General features: G+C 34.8%; 1 protein-coding gene across 6 annotated transcripts in view; it reads left to right on the top strand.

Moving 5' to 3' along the window:
* Positions 1 to 20,884, top strand: part of PPP1R13B (protein phosphatase 1 regulatory subunit 13B) — a 133,738-nt gene that overhangs the window by 96,822 nt on the left and 16,032 nt on the right. For 2 of the 6 annotated variants that reach the window (XM_069103780.1, XM_069103779.1), the window contains exons 5-10: positions 3,371 to 3,472; positions 5,210 to 5,384; positions 7,509 to 7,705; positions 8,960 to 9,124; positions 12,199 to 12,379; positions 16,184 to 16,297. In XM_069103780.1, coding sequence (XP_068959881.1) covers positions 3,371 to 3,472; positions 5,210 to 5,384; positions 7,509 to 7,705; positions 8,960 to 9,124; positions 12,199 to 12,379; positions 16,184 to 16,297 — 934 coding nt within the window. The remainder of the gene's footprint in view (positions 1 to 3,370; positions 3,473 to 5,209; positions 5,385 to 7,508; positions 7,706 to 8,959; positions 9,125 to 12,198; positions 12,380 to 16,183; positions 16,298 to 20,884) is intronic. The other 4 variants (XM_069103783.1, XM_069103782.1, XM_069103781.1 and 1 more) reach the window with 3 other exon arrangements.

The raw sequence follows: 20,884 nt of genomic DNA, 5'->3' as shown, positions 1-20,884 counted from the left end.
AAGCAATGTTTTTCTTTTAGAGCAAAGAAGTTGGGATGATTTAGATCTTAAGTGAAACAACTCGACATTGCTATGAAAGTGAGCAGTGCTGTTAGACTAGAGCTACCCAGGGACTCCAAGGATAACTGACGATTTTATTGGCAAAGCTAATTCCTTCTTGTCTCATGTACTTCTTAAGAATTAGTGCTGAAGGAAGCACTAGAGGATTTGTTGCAGTCTTGTGAAAGTTTTTCCTTCCTCTTTTTGTTCTTTTCATATTAGGAGACTTGCTCTTAATTTATGAGGGGGAAAAAGAGTGACCTTTTCTGCTCATTTATTTAATAATAAGGATATAACCTTGTATGTGATTGACAGTTTAACCAAAAGGAACTATATTGAAGATTACAAGGGAGCCTGGCTCGATCTCATTTGGATATTGGATATAGATAGTAAGGAAGAAACTGAGTAAAATTACTCTGTTTTTAAACTAGAGGGACAACCAGAGTGTTCCATTGGGAGCTCCTGATGTCATCTGGAGAATTTCAAATTATAAGTGAGTGAAAATTATTTGACTGTGTTTAAAGGATCCCAGTAACTTTGGAATTTTAGAACAACTTTTACCTTCATCATTGAATTTTCTATTATTTCCATTTAATAAAAGATGGTGGGGAGAAGAGGGAGGTTTGAAGGAAGGGGGTATTTTTTCATATTGCTTATTTGGTGAAATATAAAACCAATGGTATAGAAAATTGGATATTTGTTTACTTAAAGCTTTTAAAATTTAGGTTAAAATTTATCTTATTTACATGTTAATAAACATGGATTATTTCCCCCCATTTTACTATTTTAATTGTTTTATAATGAAAAAATTTTCTAAATTCTGAACTTAAGGAACACCAAATAGTTAATATTTCCATATGCATAATATAACTAAAAAAGAGGATCATGCATTTAAAAAGCAAATTTCTATTATGTATGACTGGTTTTTTCTTTTTAATTTAGAGATTGAACATATAATTTTTCGTAGATGTCCTACATGTCTGTGATTCTTTCAGTCCTTTCTTGGGCTCGATTCTGTGCATTAAAAATATTTGCGTTTGGGGGAGGGGTCTTTATTTTAGATTGCTATCTCAGCATGCTGGCTATATCATGTTCCTTCTAATCTCTTTTGATATTATAAATAGCCAATGATATTTACACTTAACTTGAATCTTAAGAAAATATAGATTTTTTTTTTTTAAGCAGTTGGGGTTAAGTAACTTGCACAAGGTTACACAGCCAGTTTTTTTGTGTGTGTATGTGGGTGTTAAGTATCTGAAGCCGGAACCTATCCCAGGTCCTCCCGACTCCGGGGCCGGTGCTCTTACTCACTGCGCCACCTAGCCTCCCCAGAAAATATAGATTATTAAGAATAAAACATAAAAATGCACAGTTTATTAAATGGAAACAAATTTTTTCTCTAGTCAAAAAAAAACTATACTCAGATAGTAAGTTGAAATTGTTTTTAAAGATTTAAAGACAAGTTTTTGTTGTAAGTTTTGGAAAATTGCTGTAGACTATTAAAGGAACTAATATTTTGAGAGGAATATTGCTAAATTTGTAGAAGTTTGGAGGGATAACTAATATAGTGGATAAGAGTCATTTTTCAAAGCTTACCAACTTAGTTAAGCCCACTGGCTTAACTGAATGAAATGAAATTTAACAGGAATAAATGTAAAATTGTATACTTTGGTTAAGAAATATCAGTTTTCCAATTCATGTGATAGCATAGCAAAGTAATAATTCCTGTGAAAAGGATATTTTTGTGAGTCAGTGGTTTGAAATGGCAGTCACAGAAATGATCCATGGCTACATTAAGAAGCTTAGTATTCAGAATTAGGGAGGCATGGTTCCATTATACTCTCATATGTGTAGCTACATTTAGAGTGTTCTCTGAAAATAGCATCTTTATATTAATATTAAAAGTAGCAATAGACTTTTGGTCTCACTGACTGCAATGCTAGCGTTCCCTTTTTTGGGATAGTAAAACTGTCTCTCTTCATGGAAATTGGTGTATGGGGTGGTTTGAAATTTCCGTTTTTGTAGATGATCTCAGATCAGTTAAAGCCCTCAAGGATTTTTATAATAACATAGACTAGGGAAGAGATGAAGGAAGAAACAAGCACTTACTAAGTTTACCCTGCTACGTGCCGGGCACTGTGCTAAGCTCTTTACAAGTATTATCTCATTTGATCTTTACAACAACCTTGGGTGGGGGGTAGGTGTTATTATTCTCCTCATTTTACAGTTAAGGAAACTGGGGCAACCAAGTTAATAGATTCCCTCCAGGTCACACAGCTAGTAAGGATCTAAGGAGGAATTTGAACTCAGGTCTTCCAGACTCCAGACCCAGGCTCTACCTGTTATACCATCTAACTGCCTCTGACTAGGAAATTGTTTTGAGAATGGTTGTACAAATCTGAAGTTCTGTATATACTTTTAAGCCATAAGTTCTTAGATTGCAAAGGCACTGCAGATATCCAAAGTATTTCAAAGAATGTGTGGCACCAGTTACATGAATTGTAATGGGTGAAAATGGAGGTGGGCCAGTAGGCTATTAAGAATAGTGAGTTCTGTTGATTAGGTGTATAAATTAGTCATTGGTTTTATGTGCACAAGATATAAATCGAAGGGGGATGTATGGATGGGTGACCTGTAAGGAGGAGATATGTGTGATGTATTCAGAGGGAGTCTCTTCTCCCAAATATCAGCTGTCACTTTTGAAGCCCTATCAAATCTTATAGCAAGTTCAAATGTGACAATCCTATAGTATACTTTAATTTGAGTTAGTTTTTTTTAAAGCTTTCTTGTGTAATTATCTGTCTTGATTTTGTTTTTCATTGACTCATTTTAGTGTAGTTCTGTTTAGAAGGGCCTTAAAGTTTGTTTTCCCTAGGACAAAACTCTTCTATTTTGTGTTTCAGTAACCTTAGCATATTTTTTTTTTCTGAGATTAGAATATTACACTGAGAGCTGCATACTGATTTTCAGATCTTGGATATTTAAAATTTTTTGGCATGCTATGATTAACTAAAAACCATTCTGAGAACTTAAAACAAGATTTATCACATGTAATAAGGCTTTGAAAAATTTTGCTACGGCAGAAATCTTTCATAAGATTTTCTCTCTGTGATATGTTACTCACCTATTAATGGGAATATTTTGTTATTTTTCATATCTAATCACAATCATGTATTTGGGCACCGTCTTCTGAAAAGGATGTATTTTTCCCGTAAAGAATCTACCAGAGGGCATGCTTTATTTTAAGACTGCCAGTGTCTATAGTCTAATACCATGAAGCTGTAAGTACTTGGAGAAAAACATTTTAATATGAATGTTTTTTTCTCTGCAGATTGGAAATCCGCGGGTTGAACTTACGCTTTCAGAACTCCAGGATATGGCTGCTCGGCAGCAGCAGCAAATTGAAAATCAGCAGCAAATGTTGGTTGCCAAGGTAAGTTTTGAGATGAAAATTGGGGAAGGATTTGAGGGCCTTTAGTAACTTTCTTTCTGTTGTGGTCAGTGTGGTTGATTATGTTCAATACAAATACTCAGCATAGTGCCAAGAATTCCTACTTTCCATTTGACAGAGTAGGGCCCCTGAGGACTACATTTGACCACTGGAACTGAAAACAGTTATTTTTTATTAACATTTTGTAACTTTCTTTTCACCTCTGAAATAAATTTTCTCTCCTTGTCATACGATTTCTTCCATTTACACTATGTTCATGTAGCATAAGAACAAGAAGTTGTCTTAATAGCGGTTTGTACTTTGTACAGTTGATAACTTCCAAAATGAGTGATGAAAAGCAGCAGCTTTCTCTAGGGGCTGCAACACTGCAGTGAGTGAGATGTGCCAACTGGTACCAAACTTAGAAGGCTGATTTGGCTTATTCCTATTCTTATATTCTTTAGTGAAGCCAAAAGGCTAAAAAAAAAAAGTTCAAGTTTAGGTTAGAGGAGAAGTTCTCTGTTAGGAACATTTTATACACGATTTTGTAATGTTCTGCAACATTTTGAAGGTATTCAAATTATTGTATGTATTCAAGTCATTGCCTCAGTATGAAGAGAACTTCTGAATAGAAAAATACTTGTGTTTTTTTTTAATTAATCCACTGAATGCCTGTTAAGTACAGGTTACTATTTACTTTTATATAAATATTAACAAATGCAAGTTTAGTATAAACCTAGCACTTTGGAGACAATTAATTTTTAAAAATACTCTAGATTTTTAGATTTGAAAAATTTGGTGAATTAAGCACAAATATTCTATCTTCTTATAAAAAGTTTTCCTCTTTACCACATGTAAACAGAATCTCTTAGCACATACTATGTAAGAAATGTTAGTTCAGTTTTTAAAAATGTGTAGTTGATGTTTCATGATCCAGCTTAGAGAATTTTGTGTACTTAGGGGGACTGACTTCTTAGTGTTAATGTTGTCCTGAAATAGGTTTTGATGTTATAGAAAAGCTTTTCTGTTCTTGGTGATTGATTTCTTCTATTGATTGTCAGTTACCATCATCAGTGTGCATAGTTTATACTTTGTGATTATCTTCTTGTAAAAATGTAAAGCAACTGTAGGTTGTGTTTATTAACCTCTTCAGAAACTCATCTGGAACAAAAGATACACTCTTTTATTTGTTTAGTGGTTCTTAGCAAATTAGAAGTTTATCTTGTAGTAGATCTTATCTTTTTTGGTCTAAAATCCTCTGCTCTTCATTTCCGTTGGGAAATTGAGCAGTGTTTTGGGACCTATTTTGCAACAGCAGGAAACCTGTTGCTAAAAGCAGGAAATTAATGTTGGAGGAAACTTAACAGATGTGCTAGAATGAATGTAAATGAAATTGTTTTAGTAGATTATATGAATATAAGAGTTGGGATTGACTGTATTTAAGATAACATTATTTTTGGGTTTTAAAAATAAAGTTTGCCACAAAAATTGTTATTGTGTGTTCACTGTATTTCACAGGTCAGTTTGTACCTAATTAAATCCTTAAAATTGTTCCTATCTTGCACCTATAATAAATAATTCACTTTTTGTGTATTCTCACACGTGTGTAATAGTCCTTTTGGCGTTTCTTTAATGTATGTAGTTGACTCTGAAATTGATTTAGTTGCTGTATAAATAATAATTTAATTAACTTAGGGAAACATATCAAAATTAGACTTTTTTCTGCTTTCCCTTTGTTAGGAGCAGCGCTTGCATTTTCTAAAACAACAAGAACGTCGCCAGCAGCAGTCTATTTCTGAAAATGAAAAGCTCCAGAAACTCAAAGAAAGAGTTGAGGCCCAAGAGAATAAGCTGAAGAAAATCCGTGCCATGAGAGGTCAGGTGGACTACAGCAAAATCATGAATGGCAACCTGTGTATGTATAATGTTTTCTAATTCTGAGACACCAGGGACTAGGTGTCTTCTTCTTAAATCTAAAATCAACTTAGTTTTGGGACAGTTTTGGTAATAAAAATTAATGCTAAATATATTCTTTTTTTCTTTTTAATGAGACTTAGTGATGAGCATTAGATAGTATGTTGTAATAGGGTGGATTTGGAGTTTGCATTCTGGCTGTACAATTTATTTCTTTTCTGCTCTTGGGCAAATCATACCACTTCTCTGGGCCTTAACCTTTTTATTGGTAAAATAAGGGGGTTGAACTCATTAGGCTATTTCTGAGGTCCCTTTCAATTCAAATTACTGTCCTAAGATCATTCCAACTCTTAGCATCCATTGAATTTATGCTTAGATTCCATGCTGTTGATCTACCTTGTAGACGAAATTTCAGTATTTAATGAGATCTTTTAATTTAGTAACAAAAAAACTTCTGGATAAATAATCCAGGGATTTCTTGCTTTAAACTTGCTCTGTTATGAATAGTGTAATGCTGAGATTTTTGGTAAAATTTTTATACATACATACATACAAAAAATAGGTAAAAAATTGTTAAACTCTCTTTGAAAAATTTTTGACCCTCATAGTGTTTCCTACGAAAATACATTCTCAGAAAACAATTTCTTTTTTTAATTGTTACTCTTTGTGGTTGGTACTTACATGGAGCAGTTTTGTTTCTCTGTTGACAGTGTCATAGATAGAGAGCCAGCTTCAAAGCCGGGAAGACCACTTTAAGTCCCTCCTGTAACATGTATTGCTGTGTGACCTTGACAAGTCACTTGATCTCCTAATGCTTTAGGCAGATTGCTAAGTTTTTGAGTTACAGAGAAGGTGCTGCTGACCTGCTTCCAGGATAGTGGGAACTTCATTACCCAGGAGTACCCTATACAAATGAAATAGGTCTAGTTTCTTTCTATGCAGACACATTGTTGTAGTTAGTTGTCATGTATAGTGTTCTTTGGCTCTCTTTTCTTCACTTTGCATTTTTTCATACAGATTTTCCCAAGTTTCTCTGAATGGTTCACATTCCTCGTTCCTTATGGTTCAGTAATATTCCATTACATTCACAGCGTGTTCAGCCATTCCTCAGTTTCTGGGCACATTGTTTACAGGGTTTTGCTAATATAAATAATGAATATTTTCATACATATAAATTCTTTTTTGTTCATCTGTATCATCCTTGTGGAGTTGTGGAGTCACTGAGTTTAAAGTTATGAACAGTTTGCATAATTTAAAATTACTTTCCAGGAGGCTGAAATCCATTACTTCCTCCATTGTGAATTAATATGCTTGCTTTCCACAACTCCTTCAGCAATGCATTTTCACATATTTACTATCTTAATGGATGTGAGATGATATTTTAGAATTTTAATTTGCATTTCCTTGATCATAAGGCATTTAGAATGGTAATTAATAGTTGTATTCTTTTGAAAATAGTTTGTATCTTGTGACCCCACATCAGTATTGGGCAAAATGGTTCGGTCTTATGTGTCAATTCCTTATAGATTTTGAATATTAGATTCTAATCAGGCATATTCAGTGCAAAGTTCTCTCTAAATCTCTCCCATCTCCCCATATACCTTATCTTTTTAGTCCAACTGCATTTTGTGCAGAACTATTTAAAATTTTTTATAATTAATATTTTGCCTCCTATTATTTATTCTTCCCTGTGCCCAGTTATTAATTCTTTGATATCTATTATTGTGAAAACTGTAATTTTGCATTTTCCCTAATTTTTTCATGGTGTGACTCAGTATTGACCCCTTCTGCCACTAATGGTCATATCCTTAAAGAAAGGGTAATTAAATCAGTTTCAGAAGTAGATCATATTTTTAAATTAGATAGAAAAGATTTTTTTAATCATCTATTTCATGCCTTTAGTACAGTGGAGATAATCCAGTATCAAGATCAAGTAGGTGCATAAAGTTGTACCATATACATAGAAATTAGGATGTTGAATTGTCAGTGATAGTGTAATTTCCTGAGTGATGTAATTTAAATCAGCTTTGTTGGCATAAAATTGCTTTCAAAGCTTGTGTTGATTCTTTTTTTATTACATTATTTTAATGGAATTATTTTTTTCTTGGGGGTGGGGGGATTACAGCGGCTGAAATCGAAAGGTTCAGTGCCATGTTCCAGGAAAAGAAACAGGAGGTACAGACTGCAATTCTAAGAGTGGATCAGCTCAGTCAACAGCTGGAGGACTTAAAGAAAGGGAAACTGAATGGATTCCAGTCGTATAATGGCAGGTTGAGTGGGCCTGCTGCAGTGGAGCTGAAAAGATTATACCAGGAGCTTCAGGTAACTTGTTGGAGTTTTTTTGTCTGTGCTGCGAGTGATGCTGAAGTAGGTGAGCACACTGGAGCAAAGCCAGGGCCCTGCACTCACTCAGAAGCAAATTCTCTCATGCTGTTTGTTGTGGAATAATGGAATTTGATGGATTTTCTTGAGTTTGTTTGGGCCAGATCCATGATTTCACTAATATAGGGAATTCTCGAGGTAGAAATTCCCTTTGTCTGAAGCTCAGAGTTGTAGAGAGATTGGCCTGAGGCACTGATAGACCAAGTGATTGGCCCATGGTCACCTGGATGCTGTGTATCAGAGGGAGCAGTTGAAGCCAGCTCTTCCAGATTCCCAGGCTGACTCTCTGATTTACTGTTTAACTATGTAAAAATATAAAATCATATGGTGCCAAAGTCTCCTTGTAAACTAAATTTAATGTGACTCTTAGAAATCAGTTACTAAATTTGAATAATTGAAAATCATGAGGAATTTTTTGGAAAAATAATTGTTAAAAATTATTTTAAATTAATTGCTTTACTTTTTTCCATAAAATGTGTATCTTTATCATAGTTTTTGCAAATCGAGTTATATTTAGCAGACAATTGTGTTATTTTTCATCTTTGCATTTCCAGTGCCTTGAACATAGTAGGTATTAAGTATTTATTGAAATCAATTAAAATAATAAGCAAAAGGAAATAGCAAGAATTCATGATATCTTTTGCTTCTTAGGCGAGGCTAGGGTTAAACTATTTAAAGTGAAGTGTGTGATTATTGTGGAAAATGAGTGACATTTAGATAGACTTTTCTAAATAAACTGGAATTTATATAGTATTATGTCTTCTTCATAGAGAGTAAGAGTCACTATGAGGTAATTCAACTTTGTATAATAAACAAGTTGATTGACTGGCAAAAGGAATTCTGATATAGTTGCTTCACATAGTTCAGACCCAGTGGACAACTCAGTGTATGAAAATTACCAAAAATATGTAGATCATTTTTCACCTGGCGTATATTTTCAGTGTTTTGTGAGCTGTGTGAATACTTAGAGATAGCCTCCTAAGGAATCCTTGTTGGTTTTCATTTCTGTTTAAAGCAGGTAGCATGTCTGTTACATCTACACAAGTATATACCTGGACCTATTCTAGGCATAGTACATACCAGAAGTTAATATCATCTTTAGTTTTTCTTGTTTTTTTACTTCTCATGGAAATGAAGATTTAATAACCTTTTTAGGTAATTAAAATTACAAAAATTGTCTTTTTTTTTTTTAAGATTCGGAATCAGCTTAATCAGGAACAGAATTCCAAACTCCAGCAACAAAAGGAACTTTTAAATAAACGTAATATGGAGGTTGCTATGATGGACAAACGAATCAATGAACTGCGTGAGCGTCTTTATGGGAAAAAAATTCAGGCACGTCAAAAAGAAAACATTCCTGTAAGATAAACTTTTACAAAAGGCCCATCTCTAAATTGTATATTGTTTTTCTGAATTAAATTCCCTCCTAGCTCTACCCCCCAGTCAGTGAAATTCATTAAAAACAAAAATACTCATTTGCCTGTTATTGATGGCTTAGGGAACCTTAAAGCCATGAGAGTTCAGTAGCAGAGTCTGACAGGAAAGGTTACTGATGACAGTGTAGCATCTGAGACCACTGGCTAAATAAAGCATCCTGTGTTTCTCCTCTCCTCTGACTTGGACGTACTCTGACCCTTCTCTGTCTTAGTATTCTGTCCCTCTCTTCACTTATCTACTGTTATTTTTTTCTCCCACTGTTGTCTTCCTTCTCTGCCAGAAAACAGTGCCTGGAAGTACTCTCATAGACACTGTATGGGACTGAGTACCAATTCTTTTATTTTCAGTTCCTCTTGTGTGGAGTAAGTGGAAAAAATTGCACATAGCAGAGAATTAGTGGCCCCCAGGTCAACAATGCCCGTTCTCCTAGGAAAAATACCAATGGGGCCAAAGCCCTTCAGCTTCCGCCACCAGATTGGTGGTTTGGCACTGTTTCTCTGGATGGGCAGGAAGTAGAGAATGAGAGTGGAGTCTCCAGGAAGAAGTCATTGCTTTCAGATTCTCTTTGTTGTTGGCATTTTCATGAAGCCCATCACTTAATCCATGGCCATTAAATTGACTTTGCTATTGAGGGATACCAAGAAACCATAAACACCTTTGGCAATGACACATTTGATTTTGATTTCCTTGATGAAGGGTATTTTAGACTTAAAAAAAGTTACAGAGGATTTTTCCTCTGATAATAAAGATGTCTTCTGTGTCATAAACCTTGGGGAAATTCTAAAGGATTATCTGAGATGTACAAAGCTTCATAACTCCTCTGTATGCTGTCAGATATAGCGACATTTCACTATAATGACGACACTTGCTGCTCTAGGAAGAGTATATGTTTGTATTAAGATTGAAATACAATTGATGCTAAGTCTTGGAATGCCTCCAGAGAGGCCATAATCTATGCAAATCCATGCAAACAAGTTTCACAGTTTAGGTGTGCTGCCAACAACAGAGTATATAGAGGATGACTTTTTATGGCAGGATAGGCAAACTTGATTTTGTGAATCACCACTGATATCTCCAGAGCTCTCTGTTGTCTTAAGTGTTAAATTTGTTAAAGTCTCAAAACTAGTTGGCTGTTCCTTGAACAGGCAAAAGAACTGGACACTGATGTGAAATAGGACTTCCATGTGAAAAGTGATTATACTGATTCCAGCACTTTGTCCAAGTGGTTTCTCCTGCTTGACGTGTCCTTCACATGGGTACGGGGTGTGAGGGAGGGAGGAGAAGGGCGATTTTAACCTGCTATTTGCAGTGGCTTTCTTGGTTCTGAAGATGTTAAGCTTAAATTTGAAAAGATTAGTGTTGGAAAAATAGTTTACTTTTGATGCTGGAATGAGAATTATAGCTGAGCCAGGCAGACACAGTGTTGCATCATCTTTTGTGTTTGAAGCTGACATTAATGCCCAAGAAATTGCATTAAAGAGATAGATTCTGATGAGGAGGAGGATTTAAGAAACCAAATGATCAATTTATCATTATCATTTGATATGCTACAGCTTCGTTTATTTTCTGGTGCCAGATAAACTTTTATTCACTTCTCAAACACACTACTAAAAATGTGTTTATTGTGCCTATAAATCAGAATGATGATCTAAGTCTACTGTTACCTGATGAATGTTTGATGTCCTTGCATATTTAACTTTGAGGTAATGTGACATCTTTGCTTAGCTAACAAGATAATTTATGTCAAAGTAAAAAGGGGCCTGGTGACTTAGGAAGTTGCCTGCTTAGATCTCCATCTATCTCTCTCTCATCCCCCACCCACAGTTACTAGTTTCTCTCCCTGCCCCTCAATTTACTACTGAAACAAGTTACAAATGTAGACTGAACCAGGTATGTGAAATGTTTGTCAGTAGTGTCAACTCAGAAAGTCCCAACAACAGATTTAGGAAAAAAGAAAAGAAGCAATGGTTTGTAGGTAATAGAGAAGGGAAAAAAGGAAGAAAAATTAGGTGGATTGGGTGAATTAGTCCTAAAGACTAGAAAAGTTGAAATGGACTATGTAGCTGCAGGATAAGCAAGGTAGTTAGTTCTTTTCCGTGTATTATTGCCAGTTGACACTTGCCCAAACTTAATGATTTGCTTTATGATTTGAGATATTTTCAAAATGTTCTCTGGAGTCTAGATCCATTATTTAAAAAAAATTTAGGAAACAGCTTCAACATCATTGCTTAATTTTCAGGAATTTTATTATTTAATGATGATTGCCTTTTTATTTTTCTTGTGGTTAAAATTAATAACTGTTACTATGAAGAATTAGCCTGTCACCATGGACAGTATACCATATATAACATAGAGTTTTGATTCTTATAGACCTTTCTGTTCCAAAGTAGTTATATGACTCAAATAAGATATTATTGTATCTCATGTTGTTGCTTATAAATGTGGAGTATTTTGCAGTATATTGGATCTCAGGAGAGAATTATAGATTTGTGATGGAATACAGTTGTTTAGTTCTATTGTAAAGAAATGAGAGTTTCGTTATTATGACCAGTGACCAATATTGGGTCATTGGGGAATTTTTTCTTTAAAACTCATCTTATTTTTTAAGTTCATTTTCAAAGGTTTTTTTTTTCCTGATCATTATCTTAAGAATTCAAATATAGAGTAACAAAGAGTACCAAGACAAACAACTTCTAAATTATCGTACTTGTAAGTGTACACTTCTGTTACTGATTTAAAGAGGAGACTTCTGTTTTTAAAGCGCTTTTTCCAGGTGTAATTACAGAAAGGAGGAATTTTATCTTGTATTATCAGATATTATTCCCATGCAAACCCTGATGTTTTCTAATGATTAGTATATACATGAATTCCTAAATATGAAATGGCCATTGTTAGTTCAGCAGTAGAATAATAGTCTCATATTAGCCTAGTATCTTGATTTCTCTTAGCTCCAAGTTCACACTAATCAGTCCTCCTCTTTCCTTTTTGTTAAATAGTTAAATCGGGTTAATGGAACATCATCACCACAATCATCTTTGAGTGCATCTGGCAGAATAGCAGCAGTGGGGCCTTATATACAAGTTCCTAGTGCTGGGAACTATTCCGTACCAGGTGATCCGGTAAAGCCACAGTCTCTCACTATTGCTTCAAATGCAGGTCATGGAAGATCTAAGTCTGGTAAGTAGAATTGACCCTCTTGTTATTGAGAGAAACCCTGAAACTTTTAAGGGTTTGAATGGCATTTTCAGTATTTCGGATGCTGAGGTGTGGATTTCTTGTTCTTTGTTACCTGTTAGTTGTGGAGTATGGAATAGGAGTTTTGGGACTTCAGGAGGACTTGGGTTCAAATCCTGTCTTAGATGCTTACTAGTTGTGTGGTACTGGGCGAATCACTTAACCTCTTTGTGGCTTAATTTCCTCATTTGTAAAAGGAAGTTGGGTTCGATGGCTTCTAAAGTCCCTTCCCACTCTAAACTTTGATCCTATTCTTCTTCTTTTCCTTATTTTTCTCTATGGCTAATTATACTTCTAGAGTATTATGTATATAGAATTGTCTGACATCGTGAACTAGATGACCAGTAGACATCTTAAACTAAACATGTCTAAAACCAAACCAATTATCTTTCTTCCTAAACTGGCCTCTTCCCCCCTCCAGCCCCCCCCCCCCTTCACTTTTATTATAAAGGGAAACACCATCCTCCCAGAGCTTTAGACTCACAGCCTGGGACTCATCCTGGATTCTTCACTATCCCCACCTCCCACAATCCAAGTTCTTGCCAAAGCCTGCTGTGATTTCATCTTTGCAGCATCTCTCAGATATGCCCCCTTCTCTCTTCTGACACTGCCACCAGTCTAGTATAGGCCCTCATCACCTCACACCTGGATTATTGCAATAGCCTGATGGTATGTTTGCCTCCATCAAGTCTCTCCTCATTCCAACCCATCCTCTATTCTGCTGCCAAAATAGATTTTCTTAAAGCATCAATCAGACAGTGTTACCTGACCTAGTCAGTAGATTCCATTGGTTTCCTGTCATCTTCAGGAGAAAATACAAAACAAAATAGTCTGTATGACATAACCTTGTTCTCTTTTACCTTTTCAATCTTCTTAGACCATAATCCCCACCACATACTCTTTGATTTAGTGACACTGACTCTGGCCTCCTGGCTATTCCACAGACAGGATGCTCCCTCTCTTTTCTCTGGCTGTCCCCCATGCATGGAATGCTCTCCCTCCTCCTTTCTACCTACTGCCTTTTCTAGCTTGCTTCAGGTTGCAGCTAAAACCCTACCTTATACAGGAAGCCTTTCCCATCCCTTCTTAATTTTGGTGTTTTTTCTTTCTTAATTATAACTGGTTCATACTGTAGGTGCCTAGTTTGTACATGCTTATTTACTTCCCCCATTAGATTGTGAAAGGCTTGAAGGCAAAGACTGACTGTCTTTTGGCCCTTTTTGTATCCCCAGCACATATATTGTACGTCGTTTGGCACACAGAAGACATTTAATGAATGTCAGTGATTGACTGTATGTGGCTACTGCATTCATTCATTCATTTGATAAACTGAGTAACAAAAATCTCATTTGTACATTTTTGCTCTGTGATTAGAAATAGACCTATTTTTAAGGCATACTAAAAATACACAAAAGTGGGTCCATTTCCCCTGTGACTCTGGAAAAAGGCCTTTTTTAAAAAGTAACTAGAATATGGCTTCTGATATGATATCAGGAACTACATTAATGGTATCCTAGCGGTTCACTGCTTTTAGGGTATAGCACATTTATTTTTATGGAGTTTGGCTGATACCTAAGTATGGTGTGGAGCAATTCCTCTTCTTGCTCCTGATGCGTTGTAAGGCTGGCCTATGCGATCCCTACACACATTACCTGAATGACTTACTGTGAGCAGAGAGCGACAGAATCAGTTTTATGGTCCTGTTGTACCTGTGGCAACATTCTAAAACCTCTTTAGCATTTAACAGTATCAGCCACCTTTTCCTTTGGGGTATTTTTTTCTCCCTGGGCTTTTATGAGACTCCCCTTTTTTACTCTTCTACCTTTCTGGCTACACCCTCTAAGTCTACTTTGCTGGATGATCATCCATTTCCCACTTTATGGCTATGGATGGCTACCCCCCAAAGCCTTATCCTGGGCCCTCATCTGTGATTTCATTAGTTCTTATTATTTCAGACAGATGAATTGCAGACCTCCTATATCTAGCAATGAATAATCTCCTGAACTTCAAGAGATAATTCACCAGCTTCCTAGTGGACATTTCCAACTTGATTTCAAAATACCTGTGCAAAAGAGAACTCATTTTCTTTACCCTCAAAAATCTGTCCTTTTGACCTTCCCTATTTATGTCAAGGGCACAATTGTTTTTCTAGGCATCTATGTTCAAAACCTTAGAATCATTCCTTACTCTTCCTTCACCCCCCATATATCCAGTTAGTTGCCATGGCTCACCAAGAGTATCTGTTGCATGCATCCCCTTCTCTCCCCTACACAAGTATCACTCTAATTCAGGCTTCATCATATTGGAGTAGACTCCTGTTTGATCTCCTTGCCTCATGTTTCACACTCCTCCAGTCCATCCTCCTGTCAGCTGCTAAAGTGATATTACTTTTTAAAAGCACAGATTGACTATGTCCTTCACGTGCTTAAAAAATTCCTGTGGCTTCTTGTTACTGCCAAGGTAAAAACATAAATGCCTCTGGTTAACCTTTGTTGCCTATCACAATATGACTTAAGCCTGTCTTTACATATTTATTACACATTATTTATCTTCATGCACACTGTAGTTCAGCCAAACTGGCCTGCTGCTTCTTACAAATGACATACCACCTAATCTAGTGATGCTGTTACAATTTGCCCTATACCTGGAAGATACTCCCTCCTCACACATTCTCTTTGGCAAGCTTGGCTCAAGTGCTACTTTCTAAATCAGCTCCTCCTGGTCACTAGTGTCCTCCAAATACTATGAACTTACTTTTTCTTTTAATAAGTATGTGTTATAAAATTATTTCCATATACATTGATGATGGTACAGATTTATCATAATTAAATTATATATATAGGGTTCTTTTCCCTAGTGAAATTGGTAGATTTATGTTGATTTGTTTCCATTTTCTTCCTTAGTCTACCTTCTGACTTGTGTCCTACTTTTTGAAATAATTGGCAAGAGTAAGAAGTCTGATCACATGACTAGAACAGAATAAAGCCAAATTCTCCTACCTGGGGATATAACATCCCTGGGACATTGGTCTGTCTTGTTCTGTGCCCTAATTAGCCACACAAAGTCCTGTTAATATCAGCTTTTACATGCAGTTTCTCTGGGTATGCCATTTTGTATTTTGAAGAGCTCTTTTCCTTTAATAGGATATAAAAATTGTATTTATTTTGTGTACTTCCGTTGGCAATATCCAGTTAAGAAAATATTTATCAGGTGCCTACTCTGTGTAAGCCACTGCATGGACAAAGATAAAAACTGACAGTTTTTGCCTTCAAAGAAAATATTTTACTGGAGTGTATGTTTGGTAAGGGAAGGTGAGTGTTTTTTATGTGGTAGCAACTAATCACTTATTTGTGTCTGTCTTCCTGACTCCATATTTATCAATGTCTTTCTTGTCTTAAAGTAATAAGCACTTCTAAGGATGATATTGGTGGACACTTTTTCGTTTCTTTTTCATGTCCTATAATATTCCCTCTAAGGAGGAAAAAAAAATACACAAAAACGCACTTAGCCATAACACATCTTATTTTAAATTTCTGCTTTAGAAGTTAATCACAAGACTTAACCTTTCTGTTGTGGTTAATGTGAGGTAGCTATAGGTGATATATTTAAAAAGATGATTTGGAGTAGTAGGAGTCTGGAAAGTCTTAGATAAGTTCTTTGATTAATTATGTGGATCATGATAAGAAATATTGGTAACTAGGGGCACTAGTTTCTGATTCCTGCTTTTTTAACTCTTGTGTTACACAGATGGTCATAGTAAACACCAGGGGCCTAGTTCATGGACAGTGTCAGATCTTGATGTTGGACCTGACTACAGCTCTTCGCATCACTCTACAAACTCTGCAGTGCAGTTTGTAAACTGTATGTCAACCAGAGAATCTTGGGAGAGGCTTATGATCATCTTTAATTTATGCTAAATTAACAATCTTTTTTTTTCTAAACTGATAAAAGTCTAATGCTCACTGAACCGTGACAAATTCTTTTTAGAAAAAAAGTAAGAGCAAATATATAAATTAAATCTAGTGAAACTGAATCACCATACAGATATCTTAGAATAAAAACAAATTGTGAGAAACAAATATGATTTAGCTAAGTGAATATGGATATTGATATAGGACAGAGACTTGGTTAGAAAATAGGATTTACTAAACTTGAAATTGGGTTTTTTTATATAACCTTGGGTGTAATTGGTAACTGATAAAATCTTCTATTAGGCTCATACATATAAATTGCAAATTATTGTTCATGATCACTTTACCTCTTCAGTTTATACTACAAAGTATGAAATATAATTATTGTTTAATACTTAACATTATTTCAAGCTTTCATGAAACTATCCAGGTACAATAAACTATCATAAGTAATTGAATCATGATTTCCTTTGAGGGAGAAACCCTTAAAAGAATGGCCAGATGTTAATATCCTGCCATCATGTAATTCTTTTCATTGTGCTCTGCATACTTTCTACGTGTTAGTTGGAACTGTTTTAATTTGGTCACTTCAGAATTTGAATAATTACAGTTCTACTGCAATAAAAGCAAACATGTATGATATGTCTTCTGCATTATAGGTACTGCAAAGACATTTCTGAACTTTTGGCATATAGCAGGGAACAGTATGTGTAATTAAACCCTGGATTTGTGTCATTGATTTATTTAGCAAATATTAAGATTCTATCATGTGTAGAGCACTATACTAAGTCTGTTAAGAGATAGGAAGGTAAGACTGCCCCTGAATTTATGGAGCTCACCTAACGTACGAATATATAACATTTCAGTTATGAATTCTAAATCAGGTGCTTTTTTTTTTTTTTACCAACCATGAACATTATGCTGAAAAGAACTATAGACAACAAACTGATATGAATATTAAATTTATATGCTGCAAATGCCATAACAATTCAGTTTACAAAAGAAAAATTAACTGAATTATATGAAGATATAGAAAATAACACGATAGTAGATTTTAATGTCCTTTCTCAAATTTGGATAAATCTAACTGAAAGATAAAACAGAAGAGAAAATATAGAATTGAACAAATTGCTGGAGAAACTGGAGCTAAAAGCCTTCTTGTAAATAAGACCATTAAAGAATATACCTTTCTCTTAGTACCTCATGGAATTTTTACAAAAATTGAGCATGTATTTAATAAGGTACCAAAATATTGCAAATAAATATAAAAAGGCAGAAACTGTAAATACCTTCTTTACAGATCACAGTGCAATAAAAACAGCATTTGATTCAGGGTAAAAAAAAAAGACAGATCCAAATGAGGACTTAATAATTAAATCCTAAATAATGAGTGGATCACAAAACAAACCATAGAAACAACTGATACTTATATGAAAGATAATGACAATTTCTGAAATACAGTCAAAGCTGTAGTATAAAAATTATATCCCTAAAAATATATATTATCAAAATAGAAATGAAGAGGATTAATGATTAATTTAAAATTTAGCCAGCAAAACTCAATAAGCACAAGGGTAGATATTAAAAATAGAGGAGAAATAAATTAGAAATAAAAAAACTATTGAAATTATAAAAATACAACTGTTTGTTCTTTGAAAATTGGATAAACTTGGTGACTGGTTGGTACAGTGAATAGAACACTGGCCCTGGAGTCAGAAGGACCTGAGTTCAAATCCAGCCTCAGACACTTTAACACTTACTAGCTATGTGACCTTGGGCAAGTCACTTAACCCCAATTGCCCTGTCTTCCCCCCTCCCAAAGCAAAAAAAAAAAAAAAACAAACAAAGCAGAAAATTGGATAAACTTTTAGTCAACCTGATTAAAAAGAAAAGTTAGAAAATTGGATCACCAAAAGAATGAGGAAGGTGAAATCACAAAACAGAAGGAAAAAAAGAATTATCAGAGCCTACTATGCATTTATATAATGGTAAAATGGTAAAATACTCATGCTAACAGAAGTCTAAATACAGATCTTAAATATTTCGATCTCAGAAAAGCTGTATTTCACCATAATCACTGCAGATTTTATGCCAAAATTCTTTTTTGGGAGGGAAAAACGTAGGGTGCGATTACTATGTGAAATTTTTTTTTAAATTGTGCCGTTTTTACTTGTCTTTTAGTTTCCTCCAGTCTCCCACCAAATTTTTACTCACTGTCTTTCTGCAGCTCTCTTTTCATGCTGTTCAACACAGTCACTTTCAGCTTGATACTGGCAGAATAGTTTTTACATTTACCTATAATCTGAAAGAAAAGCTTCACATGTTAATGTATGGCTGGCAGATGAACTGTATAGTTTAGCTAGTACTGGAAGATGCAAATCTTACCATATCACATGACTTACTCATGCCAGCTTCACCTGCCTGCCTGTGCCCCTTGTCCCAACAGTGCTTTATTGGGTTGAGTGACAGTACCATTAGTACTGCTGCACTCTAAACAAACCACGCAAGTCAGCTTTTGGAAATATACTGATAATGGGGGTGCACCGAGAATTCTAAGTTTGCGGCTCACAATGAGTGAGAGATGAATGCAAGATGAATAAATGAGAGATAAATATAAATATACCACTGGTGAATACATTGCTACTCTGTTTACCTTTTAAGTGGGGTGATGAACAGGATTATTCCATGTGATGATTAAGCAATGAAAATGTATAAACTAATTTTTTGGACTGAAAAAGCAGGATGCCATGATTATGCTGTGAAATATGGTAGAGCTAGTTGTAAAGGAACTATCAGATTAAAAAAAAACTAACAAAAACTTCTGGTTCTAATGGATTCGCAAGAAAATTCTTATCCATTAATACCAGTGCTAAACAGATTATTCTTAAAAACTGCAAAAGAAAGTACTCTACTAGACTTGTTTTTTTATAAGATAAATGTAGTTCTTTTTTTAAAAATATTTTTTTCTTTTATAAATGTAGTTCTAATACCAAAGCCAGGCAAGGTTAAAGTAAAGGAAAACTATGTACTGGTATTGTTAATGATCAGTTAAAAACTTTTAAATATAATCTTGTCAAACATTGCAGTAACTCCTTCAAAAAATAATTCATTGTGACCAAGCTGAATTTATACCAGAGATGCAACATGAGGAAAACAACATTATTTATTTTAAAAAATCCAAAACCACATGATTATTTTGATAGATACAAAAAAAGGTCTTTGACAATGGATAAAACTTATTTATATTAAAAACTTTATGACATTAAGGTATAGAGACTTTGAAAAAGTATCACAAAGTATCTGTTGAAAACAACAAAAAAAGCCAGTATATAATAGAAGCTTTTACATTGAATACGGGAGTAAAGCAAGGGTTCTGCTCTTTGCTGTTACTTGATACAGTTCTAGAAATGCTAAGAAGAGCAGTGACATAATTAAGGAATTAAAGGTGTAGATAAAACCACCCATATTGGCTGGTGACATGGTGGCTTATTTGGAAAATCCTGGTGAATCAACAAAGATACTAATGGACAGAATTAGTAGCTTCAGCTAAATTACAGGCTGTAAAATAAACTCAGAAATAAACAGCATTTCTATCTAATAATAACAAAATCCAAGAGGCTATACATAATTCAAAGAAAGACCTATTCAAAATAACTACAGAATGTTTAAAATATTTGTAGATCAATCTCTACCACAAAATACTTTGATAGGATCCATTGCAAAGTGCTCCTTAAAGAAATGAAGAGGGGTGGCTAGGTGACGCAATGAATAGAGCACTGGCTCTGGAGTCAGGAGGACCTGGGTTCGGATCCGGCCTCAGACACTTAATATAAAAAATAGCTATGTGACCTTGGGCAAGTCACTTAACCCCAATTGCCCTCCAAAAAGCAAAAAAAAAAAAAATTAAGAACAACTTAAATAGCTTGAGGAATCTTCATTATTATATTGGCATGGTTAGGGCATGACAACATTATCTAAGTTAATTTACAGTTTTAATACTGTGCCAAACTACCAAGGGGATAATACTTTATTGAGCTTGATAAAACAAAATTTATTTGGGAGAAAAAAAGAACTATATTATCAAGTGGGGAGAAAAGGAATGAACAGAGAATAGCTCTCTCAAATCTCAAGCTATTATATAAAGCAGCAGTCATAAAAACTACTCAGTATTGGTTAAAACAGAGAAGTAGATTTAATGGAACCTTAGCCAAGGGAGAATCAGAAACAGTGGAACTCAGTAACACAGTGTGTTTGATAAACCAGAAAATAAAAATTAGTTAGGAGTGAACTCTGATAAGCTCTACTAGGAATACTATAAAGCGGTCTAAGCAGAAATTAGGCTTTGACTAAAACTTTTACAACGTGTTCTGTGATACATTCTAAATGGCTGTGTGACCTAAATGTTGAAGGACATGCCATTATACAGTTAGAAGAGAAGCAAGTCACAACTATGGCTAGGAGGTGCATTCTTATTTAACCAAAGTGCAGAGGCATTTACAGAAGATAAAACAGATAGCTGATAATATGAAATGGAGAA

The sequence above is a fragment of the Petaurus breviceps genome, unplaced genomic scaffold (genome assembly GCF_028583685.1).
Source record: "Petaurus breviceps papuanus isolate PSGF00001 unplaced genomic scaffold, PetGlider_PUasm1.0 64, whole genome shotgun sequence".
NCBI classification, from domain to species: domain Eukaryota; kingdom Metazoa; phylum Chordata; class Mammalia; order Diprotodontia; family Petauridae; genus Petaurus; species Petaurus breviceps.
The sequence above is the reverse complement of the archived record's forward strand: the minus strand, read 5'-3'. Positions and strand labels throughout refer to the sequence as shown.